The 20,337-nt window shown below is 51.4% G+C and overlaps 1 protein-coding gene across 1 annotated transcript in view; it reads right to left on the reverse strand.

Annotated features, from left to right (window-relative positions):
- The window catches only part of LOC141915926 (hydrocephalus-inducing protein homolog), a 100,220-nt gene that overhangs the window by 21,490 nt on the left and 58,393 nt on the right, over positions 1-20,337 (reverse strand). Inside the window, 5 exon segments of the mRNA XM_074807861.1 lie at positions 478-670; positions 13,911-14,224; positions 15,063-15,206; positions 16,952-17,095; positions 18,969-19,224. Of these exon segments, the coding sequence (XP_074663962.1) occupies positions 478-670; positions 13,911-14,224; positions 15,063-15,206; positions 16,952-17,095; positions 18,969-19,224 (1,051 nt within the window).

Below are 20,337 nucleotides of genomic sequence, written 5' to 3' on the forward strand. Positions count from 1 at the left end.
CAGACCAAAGGCCATTTTCCATGCCAGGAGGAAGAGACAATGACTTTCAAAGTCTCATTTTATCAAAGACAGCTCTGTGGCCATCCCTGCAATACTGCAGGTCTCGGGTGAAGGCAGAGACATAAAAGCAGGTGGCTCCAGCTGGGGTTGAGAAGGTGGTACATGGAGATCACAGTACTTGGCACAGCTTGATACAGGAAGGAAACTGGAAGCCTTCACATCATGATGCAGTGTAAAAACAAGCCAAAAAACCCCAAACTCAGCATAGGTCCGTAGGATCTGAGTGGGCTTCTCCAAGCAAAACTATCCGATTTCTCCCTCCCCAGAAACCCCGTGTCCAGCCACTGGCCCTGCTGCCCAGCCCGCCCTCAGGGCACATGACAGCAGGTCAGCAAAAAGGGGGATTGGCACAAGCATGGCTTTTTGGTGGCAAGCTGGGGGAGGCAACGCAAGCGGTAGGTGTACAAGAAAATCTACCTTTGCTTCCAGGGAGTCATCTGCATCTGCTGGCTCTTGGGCAGGATCCCCTGCGGCTCCCAGGGCTTTGGCTGGTTCCTCCACACCTCCATCCCTGCAGCTGCTCCCTGCAGACACCAAGCGCTTGGACCAGGCTCCCTCCTCCTTTGGTGGTTGGGGTTTGATGAAAAATTTAGGTACTGGAGGGCTGAACCTGGAAAATAACATAACTTTGATTGTGGACCTGCAGTGGGAGGGAGGGAAGCCTGCACGAACAGCTCCTCAGCAGGATGCGGCCCCCGGCTGGGCACTGGTGCTGTGAACTCAGTAACGGGTCTGACCCAGCAGCTCCGAAACCAGGATGGAGCAGGTCAGCATATGGGGCTGCCTAGGGATGACGCTGGTATAGCGGCGGCGCAGGCAGCTGGCAACTGGCTGCAAGGAGGAACGGAAGAGGACACAGGTGAAAGCCTTGTAGGGAGGTAAAAAGCACAGCAGGAAAGGAAGAAACACACGAACTGTGCAAAAAGGTGAGCCTGAGACACAAAGGGGCAGATCCGGACAGCAACAAGCCAGTGCAGACCCACCAGTGCCCTCCCGAAAGCACCCACAGCTGCAGACTGTGCCTCCCCCACCCAGAGGGCCAAAGTCAGAACTTCTGCAGCTCTACCAGGTGCTAATCCGGAATATTTCCCCTGACACCCACCCGCAGCTGCAGGTCAGCACAAGCAAGCAGCAATGCCCGAGGCTCTCTCCAAGCACCATAAGGCAGGAGCAGGGATGGAGCCCAGAGCCTGCTGTGCCCGAACCCCGACAGAGCCCAGCACCGTGCGGGGGCACCCACGGAGCCCGGCACGGGACACCCACACACACGCGGGGCAGCGTGGAAAGACACGCTGAGCAACTCCAGGCAGAGACTCACAGCTGAACAGCCCGTTGATCCCTGAGAAGCACCGAAGCAGCAGCGACTGGTGCTCTGGGGAAGGAAGCTTTGGTCATTTTTAATCAATACACAGCAAACGCCGATGACAAGGTTCAGCTCCTGCTGTGCCCCCGGTATTCCCTGGTTGTGAAACAACGGCTCCAACCGCACCTCGCGCTGAAAGGGCAGCAGCTCTGCTGAAACAAGGCTATAACCGATGTGGCACTTACCAACGGCACGATCACCTCCCCAGCAGCTTCTAAACACAAACCATTTGAGGGTCAATTTGGCAAATGATTCAGCAAAGCAGTTCAACAGCTCATCTTACTGACAGGACGGAGTTGATAGTTTGACCAACACGTGTCAGTAAAAAGTGTTCGGTTTAACACTTTCAAACATTCCCAGTGACTCAGACTACATTCCCTGTTTCAAACTGCAGCAGGTGCTCACAGTAACTCTGTTCACCCTTCTGATGCCCCATGGAGGGACACACTGGAACCATGCCTGCCTGTCACCACGCCTATCTGCACGTGTTCCCGAGGGCAAACGAGGCCCATCTTTTACAGCAATGTGGGTGCTTCCTTCCCAGCCGGGAACTCAGTGCCTTTAGCGACGTGCTCCCAAATGAGTATTTGTCTCTAGCTTTGCAGCTCATCATTTAAGGCTGGTTTCCATTTCTGGATTAGAGGCTCTGTGCCTCACAACCCCCAAGAGATCCCACCTGACTTGTCCTTCCTGCAACCACATGCAAGAACAAGGCTCTGCCCAGGCGAGCTGCCCCAAGCAGGGACCGATGAGCAGCAGCACTGTCACCCCTCCCCAGCCCCCCCTCTGCCTGCTACTGGGACCACATGGGGGACACCAAAGGTGACTTCAGCACCGTCCATGTGGAAGAGCAAAGCAGAACTGGAGGGCGTGCGCTTGCCCCTGCAGAAAATCGCCCATCTCCAGTCCCACCAGTGCAACCTTTGCTCCTCTCAGCTGAGGCACCTTAACAAGTATTGGGGTGCCCTGAGGGGTGACCCACCTGCTCAACACCTCCAGCAGCCGCTAACTTGGGCATCTGCCTCAGGATGAAATAAATCCAGCTCATCTGCAACAACGGTGCCTCCGGGCAGCCTGCAGCTGAACGCTGCCTGTCCCTGGTGATAGGGAGATGCCCGCAGCACAGGGGCAGACACATCCAGGGCCAGGAACACCTCGAAGCCCTGCAGCTACACACAGGTCCATGCACGGGTCTGGCCATTGTCATGGTGATTCTCCCAAAACTGCTAGCTGTGACCCATCTGTGGTGGTTTAGCCCCCGCCGGGGTCTGAGACCACGCGGCCGCTGCCCCTCCCCCACAAAGGGAGTGAAATACAAAGCCCCAAGACTGAAATAAGGAAAGGTTTAATAAAACAATGCAACAGCAACACAACCAACAACAACAATAACAATTACAGTAATAGTGATAGCAATGAACAGAGCAAAATAGCTACCAAATACAGCAGTTTGAAGCACGATGTACAAAACCACGAGTGCACCGCGCTCCGCGCCAGGAAAATGTGACCTGCCAGGATGTGACATCCGCATGGTATCTGAATAACCCGGCTAGAGCTCCCCCCCACTGCTGGGGAAACTTAACCCTATCCTGGTTAAACCAGGACACCATCCTAGCCAGGAAATGAAAGCGCGGCTCTCAGAGCTGCTCGTGATAAATACTGTAGGTCAATAACAGCTCCTGAGGAGAGGTAAACTGCCGAGATGCAAAATCCATAATCACTTATGAAATTACCCTTAGTTTTATAGAATGGCTTGAGGAAACTTCATGGGATCGTGGTGCCTAGACAACAATATTTTTCTCTCTAAAGCAGAAGCCTCTGGGACCTGGTGCTGGGAGATGATGTGATTAGTGAGTCCTGCTGTGGAGAAGCACAAAGCATGGTGAGGGACTTTTTCCAGTGAGGGAAACCAGAATGAACAACAAGAAATGTAACATGAAAAGGAAGGGAGAGAGGAACCCAAGGTGTCAATAGAAAGCTGACCCCTGGGACAAGAAATCTTCCTGGTGCTGAAGAAAAGGGGGTTGTCTTCAAAAAGGAGAAGAAAGGGGAAGATAACAAGATGCTCAGCACCAGCCCAAGCTTTAGGCAGCTCTTCCCCTCCTGCACCTTCTGGCCAAGGCTGTGAATGCAGGGAGGAAGGCAAGGAGCAGAGAGCAGCTCTTCCACCTGCAGAGAGGACCCATCCCAAACCAGAGGGGCCGAAGGGCTGTGGACGTGCCTCCACCAGCACCGTGGAGCTGAGAGACGGAGCCTCCTTGACATAAGCAGGTCAGCCTGGAGCTGGAGGGGCTGAAAGCAAGGGGTTAAGCCCTCCAGATCCATCTCACCCAATCTGGCCACCCCTCAGGTGAGACAAAATGCATCCAGGAATTAACAGTGGGGATTTAATGGGAGTACAGGCGGATTGACACCAGGGGGAGAGGAGTCCTTCCTGCTAAGGCCAGGACAACCTTGTGTCACCCACTGTCCCCAACCTCCTGTTAAAAGTATCTCAGCCTGTCTCTTGGTTTCTGAGCCTGCTAGGGCCACAGCTTCTCACAGCTTCCCACAGCCGCCTCCCAGAATAGAGGAGCTAGAAATCACACCGCTTCTGCAAACTACATGTGAAGATTCACACAGGATGATGTGACCCGGCCGGCTGAGGCTGTGCGAGAGCCAGCAACATGAGGACTGTCCCCTCAACCCTGCAGCGCTGCAAGAGGAGTGCCCCAGCTCCCCACAGCCCCGGCCAGCACCAGGGACATGAGCCAGAAGCCACCACCCCTTCTTCACATTAAATGCCAGAGTTTTAACAGTGCTGAGACTGCTTCCCTAGTGCATGGCACCCACGTATGGAGCATCCTTGCCCAGGCTCCCAAGGACCACCCGCTGGTGCCCCCACTAGCCATGGCACTGGGTTAAAATGAGCCTCCCAGCAAAGCACGAGCTCTTCTCAGGTCATCACAGGGAAAAGCACCAGAGACCGCACGCCCATGAGGAACCTGAACAGGCTACAGGCCCCTGCAGTGCACTTTTATTTCTCCTTCCGGCCATCAGATGCATATTAAAAAGGCACTTTGGAGCCAGCTACAGACAGCTCAAGGGTGTTTGCAGCTGAAAACAAAATAATATAATACAGGCGCAACCAAAAGCCTTCCCAGTGCACGGTGTGGGAACACTGGGCTTGAGCTGGGCCACCTGGCCAGCAGCTGAGGAAGGCAGTGGCGAGGGTTTGCCCTCATCAAGAGCAACTATTGAACAGCATTTCATGCAAATGGCCCTGAAGCCTATTTCTTTGCTTGGATAAATTCCCCTGCTGAGCTAAGGTTTGTGTATTCACTGAACCACCCACTGAAATTCAGACGAGGCAGCGGAGAGACAGAGAAGAGAAGCAACATTGCTGCGGTGAGATCTGACACCTCCAACTCCTGTCTTGCACACACTGGAAGGGATTAAGCTGGATTTGGCATTCATCTAAATGCAGCGAGCAGTCCCACTGTGACCAAGTATTCATTAACTCGAAGTTCATACGCAATTTCAACAGCCACTTACTTATCCAAGTCAAAAAAATGTCAATTTTGAGAGATGAGGGAGAATTTTGATTTCTTGTTTGAAAGCAGAAATTGTGTGGGAATGGATGCAGCAGAAGTGAAGTGTCTCATGTTCCTGGGGCAGCAACCAAAGCTCGCCAGCACCTTTAAGCAGGAGCCACAGGACTTGATTTTTGGGTGCACAAGATTCCTTGGCTCCTGCTGAAGCCCATAGACCTTGACCATCCCATCATTTTCGACGAGAAGAGTCAGAGGAGGGTCTGAGGCCCCTCAAGCTCCATCTGACAGGGCTCATGCCTCTCCCAGAGTATTTCCACGGGATGTGGCTGGTCCAGTTTTGCAGGGTACAGGCACTAAAGCTCCTCAGGCACTTTGGTTCAACTGAAGCTGGACCAGGGCCAGCCACCACTGGCACTGCAGGCACAGCGGCTCTTTGTGGAGATCATCCTTCGGCAGCAGTACTTCCCTCTCTTGACAGGTCACAGCCCTGGACGAAGTCTCCACTGACTTTACTGGAGTTATTCTGACTTGCACTGCTTTTACAGATGGCAAAACATGACCCAGTAAGTCCTCTCCTTCCTCGTGCTTTGCACATCAGCCAGGCGATTTATAAGCATCAGGTGAGCTCCTGATTCTCTATATCAGATAGAAAAATGCTTCTCAATCCAACTCTGCCCAGAGGTCCCTCCGATCAAATCAGTAGCTCTAACAATAAATACAATTACAGTCTTTGTTCAAAATTAAACAAGCCCTGACAGCTGTATTTTGCAGATGCTATTTAAAGTAATCGGCACCAATTACAATTGTACCAGCTGCTTCAAAAACCAGCTCTGCCAACAGACGACTGTATTGACTCCCGTGACCGATAGCAAAGGAGGAGAGATGTGCTCCAGCTGTCTTTGTGGCAGGGGTCTGGACACTCACCATTTCAGGATGCCTTCATGGGGACAAGTGCTAGAGCTTGGAAACACAAAGGGTGTGGCTGCAAGGGTGAAGAATACTAGAAAGCAGGGGGGAGCAGAAGAATTGGTTGAGCATAACCAGCTGAGAGCAGCAGGCTGCTCCTGGGGGATTAGAAAGGCAAGCAGGAGGCTCCAGCCCTGGGAAGAGAGAGATTCTCAATCTCTTCTCCTTAGGGAAAGGCTGCAGGAGGCCAAAGCTGGATCTCAACAAGTTTGTGAAAGGGATGAACAGGACAGTCTGAGTTGGTAGGGACCAGGCTGGGCGGGCTTGGCAGGCCAGTTTCACCCTAAAGGAAGCCAAAAAGCAGCTCAAGCCTGAGCTGGGGCATCCGGGGGATTGAGGACCAGCAAGTACCTGGGCTCTGCCCAGGCACCCAGAGCGCATGGCAGCATGTAAAGACCTCGCAACCCCTGGCCAAGCAACCTCCAGAGCACAGGGGCTCACAGCTGCATCACAGGAAAAGCCAACCACAGCCCCTCTGCCCACCAGCTCACATCACTGTCCCTGCACGGTGCCAAGAGCAGAGCGAGGAAAAGGAAGGAGATGCAATGACGGCACATGTCCTGAAGTCCTCACCTAGAAGGAAACGTCCCTGCTCGTCTTGACAGTATCTGCTGAACCCCAGGAGGTGTCTCCACCAGCCCGCACTGGTGCAGGCTGCCCAGCATGCCCAGGGCGGGCAGCGATGCCACAGCGCACCCTCCCAACGGGGCTCTGCAGCGGGTCACCGCAGGGAAAGACAGGAGAAGGTAAAGCAGCAACGATAACTAACGCAGAAGGAGAAACAAACCAAAACAAGCTCCAGTTTCATATACTTCCTAGGGTCACATCCCCAGATCACCCAGACAGACACTGAAGCTCCACCCCGCTGAGTACACCAGCACCACCATCCACCCCCTGTCCAGAAGGAGCAGGGTTTGTGGCACCAGCAGAAATCACAGATTTAAGGCTGTGCGTGGCTTTCACCCTGTGTAAAAGGCGAGTTAACATCACTGCTGAGTTATTATTAAAGGTCACTCCCATAGCACAACATAATTACCCCCTGCTTTACCAAGAGCAAGGCAAATACTCCCAGGAAACATGCTCACAGTCCAATGGCCCCACTGAGCTCCTGGGGCCGGGGCAAGGGACGAGCAGACAGGATTGGCCTGGTCCAGGTGACACCGGGGACAGCTGGGGATGGCTGTGGGGTGATGGAGGCAAGTGGGTGAGGGAGAGGTGACAGGTACCACCGAAGAGGAAGCAAGCAAAGCAAGCTCACAGTTGGAAGGGTTTCACACAGAGGAGAAAGATGACTCACTCTCCCGAGGGCAGAGCAGCTGAAAAGGCGGCATTAATTGAGTTAGGCACTCTCAAAATGCATGACAAACCAGCTGGCCCAGAAGGACCCTTGGGGTGCCCAACCCCCTGGGACTCCTGCCTCCTGCTCCAGGAAGCAGACGGTGGGAAATAAACCAATCCTTCTCGCACCAGCCTACACCATTAACTCTGGGGTGGGCACCTCTTTGGGCTGCCCCGCTCTTTGCAGAGCCCCATTAAATCTCCCTGGGACCTGAAGTCCTCCCCAGGCTGCTGTGCTGTAGAGAGCTGAAGGTTTCCCCCCTCTTTGCCCCTGGCTGCCTCCCTCTCCAAGTCAGGAGACACAGAGTTATGGTGATACATCCCAAAGTCCTCACCTGGGCTGTGTGAACACGGGGTCCATACTGCCTTAACACAATTGCTACTTGTTCTCTGAGTTGGCAAAGACAAACCACCTGCTTCTGCAAGCAGCGTGGCAATCTGTCAGAGTTCAAGGATCACCTGGACAATGCTCTTAGTCATATGATTTCGTTCTATGTGGTCCTGCGAGGACCAGGGAGTTGGACTTGATGATCCTTATGGGTCCCTTCCAACTTGAGATATTCTATGGATCAATGCTCCTGCACAGCTACAAGGGCAGTAGTAACAGCAGGTCTTCCCACTGTGGCTGTTTTCAGGGATGAAGAGATGGACCAGGTGGATAAGAGAAGATTTTTTTATAACAGGCTCATTTAACAGAGTCTATCACAGCATGGAGTGGCTCCTCACTTAGAGCACATGGAGCTGGTGGCTGTGGCCAAAGAAAACATTGGCAAAGAAACCATTGTGGGACCAAAACACTGGCTCTGGCTTTTAGAGGAACAGCAAGCATTGCTTCTGCTCCATGCCGGGACAGTCTCCTGTCTCCTCGGTGATACAAGAGGCAAACAGAGCACTGGCACATGCCAGGCAGATCCCACTCTTTCTGAAAAAGAAATACAGGATGGTGTTTTGGGAAATGATCTCCCTGACTGGTATTCTCCTCGTCTGCCTTAAACCAGCCAGTCAGCAGCAAGAGATCTGAAACCCACCCAAAACCCATCCTGCCCATCCACCATCCCAATATCAGCCTCTCGAGGGGAAAGAGTGGCTGTACAGAAGGATTAGCACCAGTTTCACTGTCTTGTGAGTGTCCACCCTCACGCAGGACAAAATCCCCATTCTCTGGAAGGGTTTTTGCTGCCAATCCCTGTCTCGGCAGCAGCCAGCTCAGGGCTGATGATGGGACCAGCAGGGAAGCTGGGCTCTCCATCACCTCTGCACTAGGCAGCACCTTGGACTAGAAGGAATCAGCACAAAAATCCCCTGTGCAGACTTACACCCAAAAAGATGTGAAGATTTGGCACCTGGATTCAAATTTGGCTTGAGCCTCTTCTCCTAAGAGTTTAAAGATTTCTCACCTACCCTCTGAAGACAGGGATGCACCAGGAAAGAGCACAGCGATACTAGAGACGGCACTCTTGGGCAGAGCGACGCCAGTGCGTTCAGAGGGACTTTCCCTTAAGGAAAGCTGTTTGATGCACAGCTTGCTGGAAGCAGGAAAAGAGTCAAGGGTGAGAAACAGTTGGAGAAATTACGAGAAACAAGGTCTGGAAAATTTTGTCACCGTACTCCTCATTGCCACACGTAGTGACAGCAGGTCAGCAAATAAAGAGGACTATAAATAGCCCATCCTGCCCCCCAGATTTCATCTGGTGGCTTCACTACTCAGTGCTCTGCCAGAGGGATGACGGGGAAGCAACAGCAGCAGTCCCTGAATCGATGCTCTCGCTCTGCCTCATCCAGGCTATGACAGCAAGCCGTTCCCATGAACAACAGAAAAATTAAAAAAAAAAAAAAATCAACATTTTGTTTCATAAACACTGAAGCTCTGCAGAGACCGGCCTTGAGCAGCAGCCTCCTGCCCAGAGGGAATTAAAGGAGGAGTCATCCAGGCCGCACAGGCGTAACATCATTTATAGGGAGAAGGATGCTGTTTGCAGTGCAAACGTACCTCGGGTTCCTGCTGCGTGCCCCGGGTAATGAAGATGTCCAGAAAGCAAAGACAGAAGTCAGCTGCTCCCCAGGTTTGCTAGCTGAACATCGCTGACAGAGCAAGACGTTGTCACCTTCCAGACAGCCTTTGCTGACTGGCTACAAAACCAGAAGGCAACCCCCATCCCACCGCAGCCTGCTCGGGGTGTGGGTGACACAGGGACACCTCCCACACTTTGTCCTGAGACAGTCAGCTGCCCGACAGCACCTCGGGTAGGACGTGCAGCACTTTTCACCTAACCAATGCTTTCTCCTTTGCCTTCCCTACCCTCAATCTGCTCCTCCAACAGCCTGGGGCTGCTCCCCAGTCCCCGAGGCAAAGGACAGCTCTCAGGGTCTGTCACCCTGTGCAAAGGAGGAGGCTGAGCCTCAGAAAACCCAAGAGGAATAGTTAAAGCAATTCTCACGCAGCTGTTCTGGGCTCCAACCTCCACTGCAATGGCCCAGGTGAAAGTCCTCCAGGTGTGCGACAGCGTAATGGGCGGTCAGAAGCCCTGGGGCAGCAGAAGCTGTCTCAAACCTGCAGTCAGGCTCCCAGGAGCGCAACCAGAAGGTGCCATGCCCAGGCCTGGGGCAGGCTGGCTGACTCGCCAGCACGTGAGCTGGGAAAAGAGCAGCACCGTGCTGGAAAACGCACGGAGATGGAGGGGGCATGGTGATAGCAGAGAAGAAAGAAGCTTACAGACATGTTGCAAATAGAAAATCATCACCCCCCCAACCTTTGTCCCGACAAAGCATCACTGTACCACACCTAGTATGCAGGTTTATGTCTCTAAGATAGACTTGGTAACAGCATATGCTCGCTTACGCCTGGCTCCAAACCCCTCCCTGGCAATCATTTTATTTACTTTTCATTCTCTCTGGGTGCAACAGGCAGCAAATTTCCAGGTCTCCCTTGCTCCAGCTCCCCAGTGTCTCTGTCCACAAGCACAGAGCCTCTCCATCAGCTGTTCACAGCAGCTGCACTGCCACCCCAGAGGTGAAGCCTGCCTGGCACCAGTCCTTGGTCCAAGACACTCCATCTCTGAGAAATAAGAGGCCACTTCTCCCTTACACCAAGCAAAACGCTTCTCTGCTGCTGCCAAACCACACGGAGCTGAAGGCCGCATTCAGCAGCATGTTTCCATCACGACTCAGCCCTTTTCTAACTTACCCACAGGATTTAAGCAGGGAAAGCAGCACCCATGGGGCTACCAAAGCCCAAAACGTACTGCCCCGAGGAGCTGATGGCACTGGGGGGATGAGGAGGGGGTATGGTCTACTGTCACCCACCTGAGACTCCCCAGCACCAGGGGCACGGTGGATGGGTGTATTTCGGATGTACATGCTCACTGCTGCTGTTGCTACCTCTCCCCTCCGGTGGCTGACAGAGGACTGCTGTCAGATTTTTGCCTTGCACTGTTTTTCACTGCCTGCACTTTCCATTTCTTCCTTGTTACAAAAACAACAAAGCAGAAACCCCATCAAATATAACAGAGAGTTGGGGGGTTTTCTGGTCAGTAACAAGGCTGCGATCTGGCTCGCAGGGTCCCTGCACTGCAACCTGCCAGGGGACATGGAAGGAGAGAGGGCGGAGGAATGAGAAGTTACTAATGCTGTAGGAAGACCCACTTGGGAGGAGAAAGCCTCCTGGTTGGTTCAAAACACATTTGCCGAGAAAATCCTGGATGGAAAGGAAAGCGTCATTTTCTACATGTTTAGCTCAACAAAGCCTTTCCCCAAAGAATCTACTGGCAATGCATTATGCTGGATTTGTAGCTACGAAGTTCCCACTCTCCAGACACGCCAGGTCAATACACAGAGGGGGTCTGACATGTGCCACAGAGGTGCAGAGCTCCCTGCTGATCCATCGCGGCACACGGACTGATTGGTGTGTGTCAGCTCTGTCCCAGGGAGGAAACGTGTCTCGCGTGAAGGGGACAAAGAGGTGATGCAGGAACAGCAATGCTCAAAGTAAATGACAAGGCACAGGTCCTTAACAGAGGATGAAAACTCTAGAGAACAGCGAAGTTTGGGGATGAGCCTTTGGCAGCCTTTGTCACAGGTCTCAAAAAAAATCCTTGTATATCCTTTGGGATTTAATGTCTTCCTTTTGATGGGAAACCCAAACAAAGCTGAGGAGCTGGATACTGCCCTTAGAAAGGGGGACAAATCAGTCTTTCAGGAAGAAACCTTTAAGGTAAGAAACATGATAAAATGTCCGAATTTGAGTCCAGACCTACTGTCTCCTGCTGGGTGACTCTGGTGACCCATTCCAACGCTGCAGAAAACATCTTGGTGCAAAGGCTTAACTCAGCTTTGAGCTATCAAAGGCCCAAAGGGTGAGGAGAACGTATTCTCAGTCTGTCTCTAACCACGTAGAGGTCTAGAAGAAGAGTAACCATGAGAGATTTATGGCTCAGCAGTGCCAGAGAAGGGACATGGGTTGGCGGGAGTTGGGCACGTCCAACCACACAGCAATGGTTGGACTGTGTTGCTTATATGATTGCTCTGCTCAAAGTAGCAGCAGTGATTAAAGGGTAAGTAGGAAAAACAGGTTGAACAATTAGAAAAAAAAAGATCTAAGCACACAGTCTTGTCCAGGCAGAGGAAGAACATTTTTCTCTCCTGGCCAAAATAAACGTGTGTGTCTCATTGATGGTGGGAGTCTCTGATGATCGGCTCCAGCAAGGTCAGATGGATGGATGGTTAAACTCTATTGATCTCACCTTCATGAGACCTGATGTTTGATTCCCTCGATGTCAGACTGGGTGAGTTTGACCTGATAATTTAGAATACTAACAGTGCTTAATGTGGACCAGAAATAATATCTGACATGCTGCCCTTCTGCCAGGCTCTTAATGAGCAACTTGAGGTCTTAATAGCTTGGAGACCATCTTCATTTCCAGCTCTGCCACGGAGAATCACATGGTGTCTGCTGAGGGACCCACAGAAACTACATTTCTGCTTAATTAACATACAGAGCAGGAAAGGGAGCTGCCACAACGCCCCCAGTGCTAACGAGCCAGTGAAGGGGCTATGCCAAACCCTTCGGAGCAGAGGCTGCTATCCTGCCAGATGCTCAGGACCCTCAACTGCTACCGACTCAGCAGAGTTGGGTGACTCAGCATCCCCTGGAAGAACAAGCACCTGCAGGCTCGGGTCCTAAGCCAGTTTAGGTGGAGACAGGGTAATTAAAAGCTGAAAACTGATTCGGCATTCACATTTCCAAAAACCTAAATTGGTTCTAAAAAAAGGAAAGAGTAAAGAATAGACAGGCAACTGGCCAGCAAGTGGCCCCAGAAGAAATTAATTCCACACAGGCTTTGCTGTAACGTGCTTGCTTCTCTGTTATTATAAAACATATGCATTGTTCTATCATCAAAATTAGATTTTCCCTCTAGCTTGCAAATAAACCCTAATCTAATTTACCAGGAGATGACGGGGCCTCCAAGCAGAGCTTACAGCTCTGCTCCTCCTTCCCTGCCCACCTCCCTCCACCTGCTTTTGTGGGCTTTCCTCTGCATTTTAGGGTCTGTTCTTGAAGGTGTCGTGCATCAAGAAGGGCCACACTAAAGACTGGTTAGATCCGGCTGTGAACAGGCTACCCCAGTGCCCAGGTCTTCTCCCCCAAGCTCTCCTCATAGCCATAGCTAATCTCCAGTTCCCAGTAGGTTGTGTCCTCTGAGCCAGATCCCAGTTCTCTAAACAAACCTGTTTATTGATGATCTCTATTATTTGTAATGGCAGCACTTCAACGCACAATGGTTAACTTTGCTCGGTTTCCTAGGGCATTATGGAAAAACCACTTGCTACTGTAATTAAAACTGCCCAGACTAGACTTTTGTGCTATGCAGAGAGGCCACAGCGGGAGGAACTGCTGGAAATGTGTTTATAAATGTGCTCCAGCACGACTGCAAGATTGCTCTCGGGCTTGGAAACCACAGCCCAGTGCTGGATGGCCCCGCTTCCCAGGGACGTTCAGACAAGTGCTCCCACCAACACCTACAGCTGTACCCAAAGCTGCAGCAGAACCTGCCCTTTCCCTGTAAAACACTAAATAGCTGTTTGGGGAATGTGATGAGCAGTTTAACAGATGAAAATTCACTTCACCAGTGTGGTGTTTGCCTCAGGCCACAAAGGTCTGAGAAAGCAGCTTTCCAATAGCAGCCTTCCTTCCCAGGGGAACCAGTATGGGGGCTACAGCAAAGCAGCAGCAAGAGACTGGGGCAGCAGCACATCATTCTGGTGGCAGTGCCTGTGTAGGTTCTTAGTGTAAAATGACAACACGTAGGGTTGGCAGGAAAGAAAAATCATATATCTGCTTGTCCCAGTGCCCAAGTATAGGTTTGTAGCTCCAGAAATAAAGCAGGACTCTAGGCTATGGACGATGCAAAAAGTGTTGGTAGCATCTCACAGCCCCAGCTTGGCTGGAGAACGTTGTCTCCTTCCCAGCGTCAAACTGGTGGAGATCACTTATTCCCTGAGCACCTAAGCCTGACCACGGCTGGTAGGTGTTGCTCCCACAGGGAAAGTTGAAAGCAATTTGTCAGATCACAGGCAAACAGCCTTGGTCTTTGCAAAGCACAAACAGGACACGAGGAAGGAGAAGAGCTGTAAGGAGAGAGCAAAGGGGCACATACCTCATCTGGCTCACGTGGCTGTCCATCAGGAACACCCAGTGGTACTGGACAAGAAGTGGGCTGCAGTTGGTCATCTCGATGTAACGCACACCTTCAGTGTCGTTCAAGATGCAGCCAAAGTCCAGGGCCGTGGGCTGGATATGGAGATTCGGAAAGTAGACTTCTCCCCGAACCGTGACCCGCTCCTCATGAGGGTGCTCAAGAAATCGTATCTTCAGAACCTTCTCTACTACCCGGGTACACAAATCCTCTTCATAAGCAGGGTTAAATCTGATGGAGAGATGAAGTTCCTCCCCTATCTCCAGCTTCACGGGCTGCAAGGAAATGAAGAGTATTAATCACCAGTGTGATGAAGTCCCAAGGTCTGGCAGCACGAAACATGTAAGTGTTCAACGTGTGACCCAGCGTAGGCTTCTCAGTTCATCCTGCGTTTCCTTCACAGTGTGCACCTGACTGCAAGCCCCACCATGCTCTTGTCTGAGACTATCTCAGGCTCATCTCACTGTGCTCTGCATCAATACACGAGGAAAATAAATATTCTTCACTGAATTTGTGACCCACAGAAGCTCCGTGCTAAATACACAACTAAATCAGCACTCTGGCACACCAGGGCCTTTTGCCCCAGCTCTAGAGGAACTCCTTTACCCTCACAGCACAAGCAGCATGGCACTGCAGCCTCAGCCTTGCAGGGGCTAGTCACTGGCACAGCACAGAAGTGGTGGCCAGGCCTACAACAAGTGTTTAGCAGAGCCCATGTCCAACACCTTCATCAACAACAGGGCAGGGGCCAGGCAGCGGCTGGAGGAGGTTCCTCAGCCTTCCTGAAAGCAGGGCTGCCCTTGAAGAAAGCAAGCTGCTCTTGAGGTTATCTGAGAATGGCTGCTGGAGAGCTCGATGGCTTCCAAGAGACACCTTTACTACACGGCTTGCCCAGACCTAGCTGCCTGCTCCCCTCTCCTCGCGTCTTAGAGCCAGGATGTATTTCCCCAGTTCAGATGATATTTCATTTCCTTCAGCAGCTCGTTTTCAAAACTCAGTCCACCACTGAGTCTAAAGAATAAACTTCTCTACTAGAGGACCTCCCAACAGAAACGTACCACCACACTCCCCCCTCTTCAAACCCCACCAGCAGGAAGGCCCACGGCTGCTCACCTGAACGTCTGCAGAGAGGGGCTGCCGGTCTGCACCGCAGATTAAGAAGGGCTGCTCTAAGGCCAGGACAATGCTGAGTGGCAGGGAGGAGGCGTTTCTTAAAGAAAGAGGCTGGTACTGCAGAGTTAGGACATCACTGGGTTGCTACAGAAACAGGACACAAGGGAAAAAAACAACGTGAAGTGGCCATGGAACTCCTTCCCTTCCTGATGCATTTCAAGTTTATCAACCCCAAAGGGCATACACCTCTATTTACTATTTTTATTAGTTTCTACCCTTCTAGGTGGTTTTTCTCTAAGTATATCTGATGCCTTTCATGTTTAGAAACCACAGCATCCCCCAGGGACAGGGAAACACTCCTGCATACAGAGGAGGGAATAGGACCCCGAGAGGAGGCAGCTGCATGAACAAGATCAATAGCAGAAAGTGAACCCAGACCACTTGTCTCCAGTTCTGTATCCTCTCTCGAGAAGAATGGCACAAGATGATTTTCACGCACATACAGTAATTTCTTACAACCTTATCAGCTCTAGTAGCCTCATAAAAGCAGTGATGCTGGTCAGAGGAGAAAAGTGAGCAGGATTTGGCCCATAGTGGAGAGCCTGCAGCAGCCTAAGGTTAGCTTTGAACACCTACAGGCACATACAGCCAGGTAGAAACCTCAACAGTCGGGCTGCAACGGGTGTCCTGCTGCCCCTGCTCCAGTGACAAGCTGTCTGTAGCCTCAAAGCTCAGCTCTGCCTAAGCTATTTCTTCCTGTTTATGCATTGCTCTGGGCTTCCTGCATGGTTTATATCAACTAGACAGTGTTTGGGAAGCTGGTTCTGGATGTATCGTTATCAAACAGCTGCAGCGTCGTAACACTCGATAAATCAGAGCGCATGGCATCAAGCAGACCACAGGCAGACATCAGGGATAGCTGAAAAGCTTCTAATTGAACCCGAACTGCCTGCTCACAGGATTCTGTGCTTCTCTGGAAGCCTGGGAACCAGAGGAGAGACCTGAAAACACAGAAACTAAATAATGAAATATCTTCTCTTTTTCAGACACCTCGCAGGAGAGGGAAAGGTGATGCAGCAGTCAGGATCCAGAGACTAAAGGGCATCTGCTTTGCGCTGGTGTTATCATCACTGCAGCTGAAGGATGTCTGCGGGTCCTTTGAAGAAGGTGAAGCTTGGGGAATTGCAAAGAGCTAGCATCCATACCAACAGGAGAGAAGGCAGAGAGAGACAAGAGATGACAGGTTTTTCTCATCAGCCTGAGGAGTTGACAGGAATCTCAGTTCTTCTCAGCTTCCCTACAGGATCGGTGTTCAGACATCACTGTGCCTTGGAGGATCCCCAAAAACCTCCCTTCACACCGAGTACAGGAACTGGTGTCTCTCTAGAAGTAGCCACGATCCCCCTCAGCAGAGCAGCTGTTATCTCAGTTTTACTTGAGTGAAGTTAAAAATCAGTCCCATCTCTAAAAAAATCCTCACTTACTTTACGAAGCACCTCAGGACGGGTGAGGAGGGGGTTTAGCATCGCTCAGCTGCAGCACTCTGCTCGCCCACCTGCAGCCCCAGCACACGAGGTGGCTGTGCAAAGCCCACGCTGTTCTCGTGGGTCCCACACATCTCGCCCTGTGCCCTTGGCTCAGCAGCTCAATTCTGTCTCCACATCATGAAGGCAGAATACAGCTGGTGGGACTGCTCCCAATCCCAGAGGAGCGAAATACTGATCTCAGTGTTAATGGCAAAATCTTGGTCCAGCTCAGCTCAACAGTCAAAGTCCCACAGACTTGGAGAAGCCATTTAACTTCCTCCTTTGAACACAAGCACACCCCCCCACCAGGCTTTCAGTCATCAGCCATGCTCTTCAATGCCAGGATGAAATCCAGAGACTTACCTTCTCCACCCGGAAAGTGATTTCTCTGGAGGACATTTGCAGGACGGGAGCAATGAACTCGCACGTGACATCCACTTGCATCATCTGTGCCTTCCCTGCCTTGCTCCCCACGACGGCGTGGCACAGCAGCCGCTCCTTCACCACCTGCACGGAGGAGTCACCCGTCACCCAGCGGGGGCCAGCAGGGCGTCCCGAAAATGCACTGCATTTGCTACCCACCCAGCCACAGACCGTATTACCGCCATCAAGTTACAGCCACTGGGCTCCTCAGCAGTCTCCTTTTCTTTTTATGCTGCATCTCATTTATTCTGCTCTCAAACGTCCGTAATGCTACACCCCACTATCCACAAAAAACCCTCGTGAGTCATGTGCTGCCTACAATTGTAATAGTCCCTGCCCCAAATGATTACTGTTTTGATTTGTACGACTGCCAAGCATAATACTTACAGAAAGCTGTAGGAACTGATTTTAAAAAAAAATAATAATACAACTATATTAAGGAAAACAGGTGATAGAAGGGCCAATGCTAGCAAACCCTCCCTTGGAAGCTTAGTGGACAGGATCCATGGGAAAAACCCAAATAGCCAGACTGCCTTCAGGTAAAGAGGGGGCCACTCATTCCTAGCAGGTACTGTGTCCTCCTAGAGCTGGTTTTAAAAGAAACCTCCCCAGGAAAGAGATGTCTTGCAGTTCACATGAAAACCCTCTGCTTAAGCTGGATGCTCTTACACTTAAGACTTTTTCCTGATTTCTCATGGTTTCAGTTCCCCAAATTCCTCCCTTCATTTCTCACTCTTCCCTCTGATACAACACCACAATCCAATTCCTCCTCAGAGTCTACAGACTCAAAATCATCCGTGTCGTGTGTGCAATGCAGGGAGTTGGGCTTCTGACCAACCTCAAGAGTATTAAGTTCTCAAGACCCGAGGAAGGTGGAAAGCCCACTCCCAGGGTCTTGGCTTTGACTGCAGGAGGCAGGTAGCCACAGCTCAGCTCACAGATCCCCTTTCGACTTTCCAGGCAAGACAGCCTCACCTGCACCCTGATCACTTTATTTCCTTTCTGGTACCTTTTCCCTGTTTCAGCAAAACCTTTGGGCTCCGAACTGCACAGGGACAGTCCCATCGCAGTCAACTAGGTGAGTAATCGAGTATTCCTCAGGCTACCACCAAGGCAATCCTTTAAAACACCTTTCAAAACACAAGTATCAGCAGGAGCTTGGTGCAGATTTATTCCACATTCACCTAAATATCTGTGGTCAGCGGTCTTGGAGAAAGGGAATGTACACCAGGGTTAGTTGGCAGCTTCTCTGCAGAGTTGGATTTCCCTGGAAAGAAGGGTCCAGGGAGGAGAACACCCAGTGATCCTGCTGAAATCTCCCCCTCTGAGCTGCCATCCAAGGGTGCTGCGAGACCTGCCTGCCCTTGGGATCCCAGGACTGGCTGAGAGACTGGGGTGAGCTGTTATGGAAATACTGACAAAGGCCAAGCTGTCAATTATAATGATCCCTGCGAACAGTTTCCCACATGGATGAACATCACCCCGATCACTACAGCTGACACACTGTTCATTTTTCTGCTCCAGGACTCAGTCCTAGACAAGCCCTCTGTCCATGTTTGTCTACAGAGGAAAAATGATGCTACTCCCAGACACTCCCTCCCTTCACAGGTGTTTTGTTTTACTCACTGCTTCCCCCAAATACATTACTTTGCACTTTTTTATTTACTTTCTGCCTGTGCTCCTAATCTAAGCGTAACTTACTTTCTCTGCCCTTCCTTTCTGCCTCAGCACATGACACCTTGTAACCTGTCATTTGCCCCTGAAGTAGCAATATTTCCTTCAGCCCGTGTTTTGGTATCAGCAGGTTGGGTTTACGGTAGCCATGGAAACATGAAAAAGCCTTAGGAGCTGATGGTGGCCAGCGAGGAAAGCAGCTGGTTCTGCCATGGTAACTTGTGGCTCTTGAAAGCACTTGCTCCTGATTGGGAAGGCTCAGCCCTCGGAGGGGGGACCTCACCTGGGGAGTGCTGGAGAAGCCTTCCAGCACCATCTCCATAGTCTTGCCCGGCATCAGCTCCACCCTCTGCGGTTGAACCTTAAACACAGGGCACGCAGGTCTGGGGCTCTGGGAGGAACCTTGGCCCTTGGTGGTGCTGACAGCAGGGACACGATCGCGCTGGTGAAACGGGCCAAAACCTTCTGTTGACCAGTAGAGCCGATGGGTGCGCCGTCCTTTGTTTGTTATCTTGAAGTGGTAACAGCAGGGATCCAGGCTGGAAGAGAAAAAGAGATGGAAAATGTCATGGGAGCTGCTATCTCCCAGCGGTCACCCAGCTTCAGCACCCTGGTGGCGTTATCTGACTGCACACTCAGCGATAAAAGCACCTCCAAACAGGCTGACCTAGCTCAAAGCTTCAGCAAAAGCCAGACCTTGGTTGCCCCTAAGTTTATCAGCATCCAGCAGCTGCTCTGTTTGCGTACAGCAAGGAAGAGCTGCATGAGATCATCATCTCAGCTGCTGCAGGCAGAGCATCACCAGCCTAGAGACCCTCCGGTGACCTGGGCACCCCTTGCCTCGCTGGCGGGGCCCCTGCCCTGGCACCCACGTTATCCCCTCACCCCCCATCCCTTAGGGAGCATCCAACCCTCATCACCCCCAACATGTCATCCTTTGTCTGAACAGTGCCGCTGGTTTTGTGGTTTAGGAAGATAAATGCACTGTGAGAACATAGGATCAACAGAAGTTTCCCCAATACAAACATGGCAGCAAGACCAGGTCTGGCTGCTGAGGGGACAGAGCAACAACGAGAGATGAATAACGAGAGCTAGATATAAACCAAGATGAATATTCAATGGAAATTGATTTCTTCATGTAAAGAAACACTAACTGCAGGCTAGTCTGGAGTAATTATTTTACCCTCTATAAACCTGAGCATGACCAGGACATGAATTGTTCCTGGAACAGTTACTGGTTTTTTGAAAAGGACAGAATACACGGCTTACAAAATGCATGTCTGCCACAAGCAGCTAAATACAGACCTGAGAGTGTAGAACTAACCAGTCTTTGAAACAGACTGTCAAAACATGATGCATACAAGCTTAGTGTGAAATGGTTTATGTGGCGGACAGCACAGATGAAAGCCTGGAGAAGCTCTGGGTGGATGCAGAATTTGTGGCTCTGGGAAAGCCCAACTCATCTGAGATGTTACCTGGGTCCCATCTCAGCTCACCTGGCGGCAGCTCTGCAGCCGGCAGCAATGGCAACAACTCCAGAGTCTGCAGACCAAGACGTGAAGGGGGGCAGAGGACGATGACACAAATCACACTGACATTGTCCGCTCCGTTGGGTAGCCAATTTGTGGCTGCACAGAGCACAGGACACGCTG

This window comes from Strix aluco, chromosome 27, assembly GCF_031877795.1.
Source record: "Strix aluco isolate bStrAlu1 chromosome 27, bStrAlu1.hap1, whole genome shotgun sequence".
NCBI lineage: Eukaryota > Metazoa > Chordata > Aves > Strigiformes > Strigidae > Strix > Strix aluco.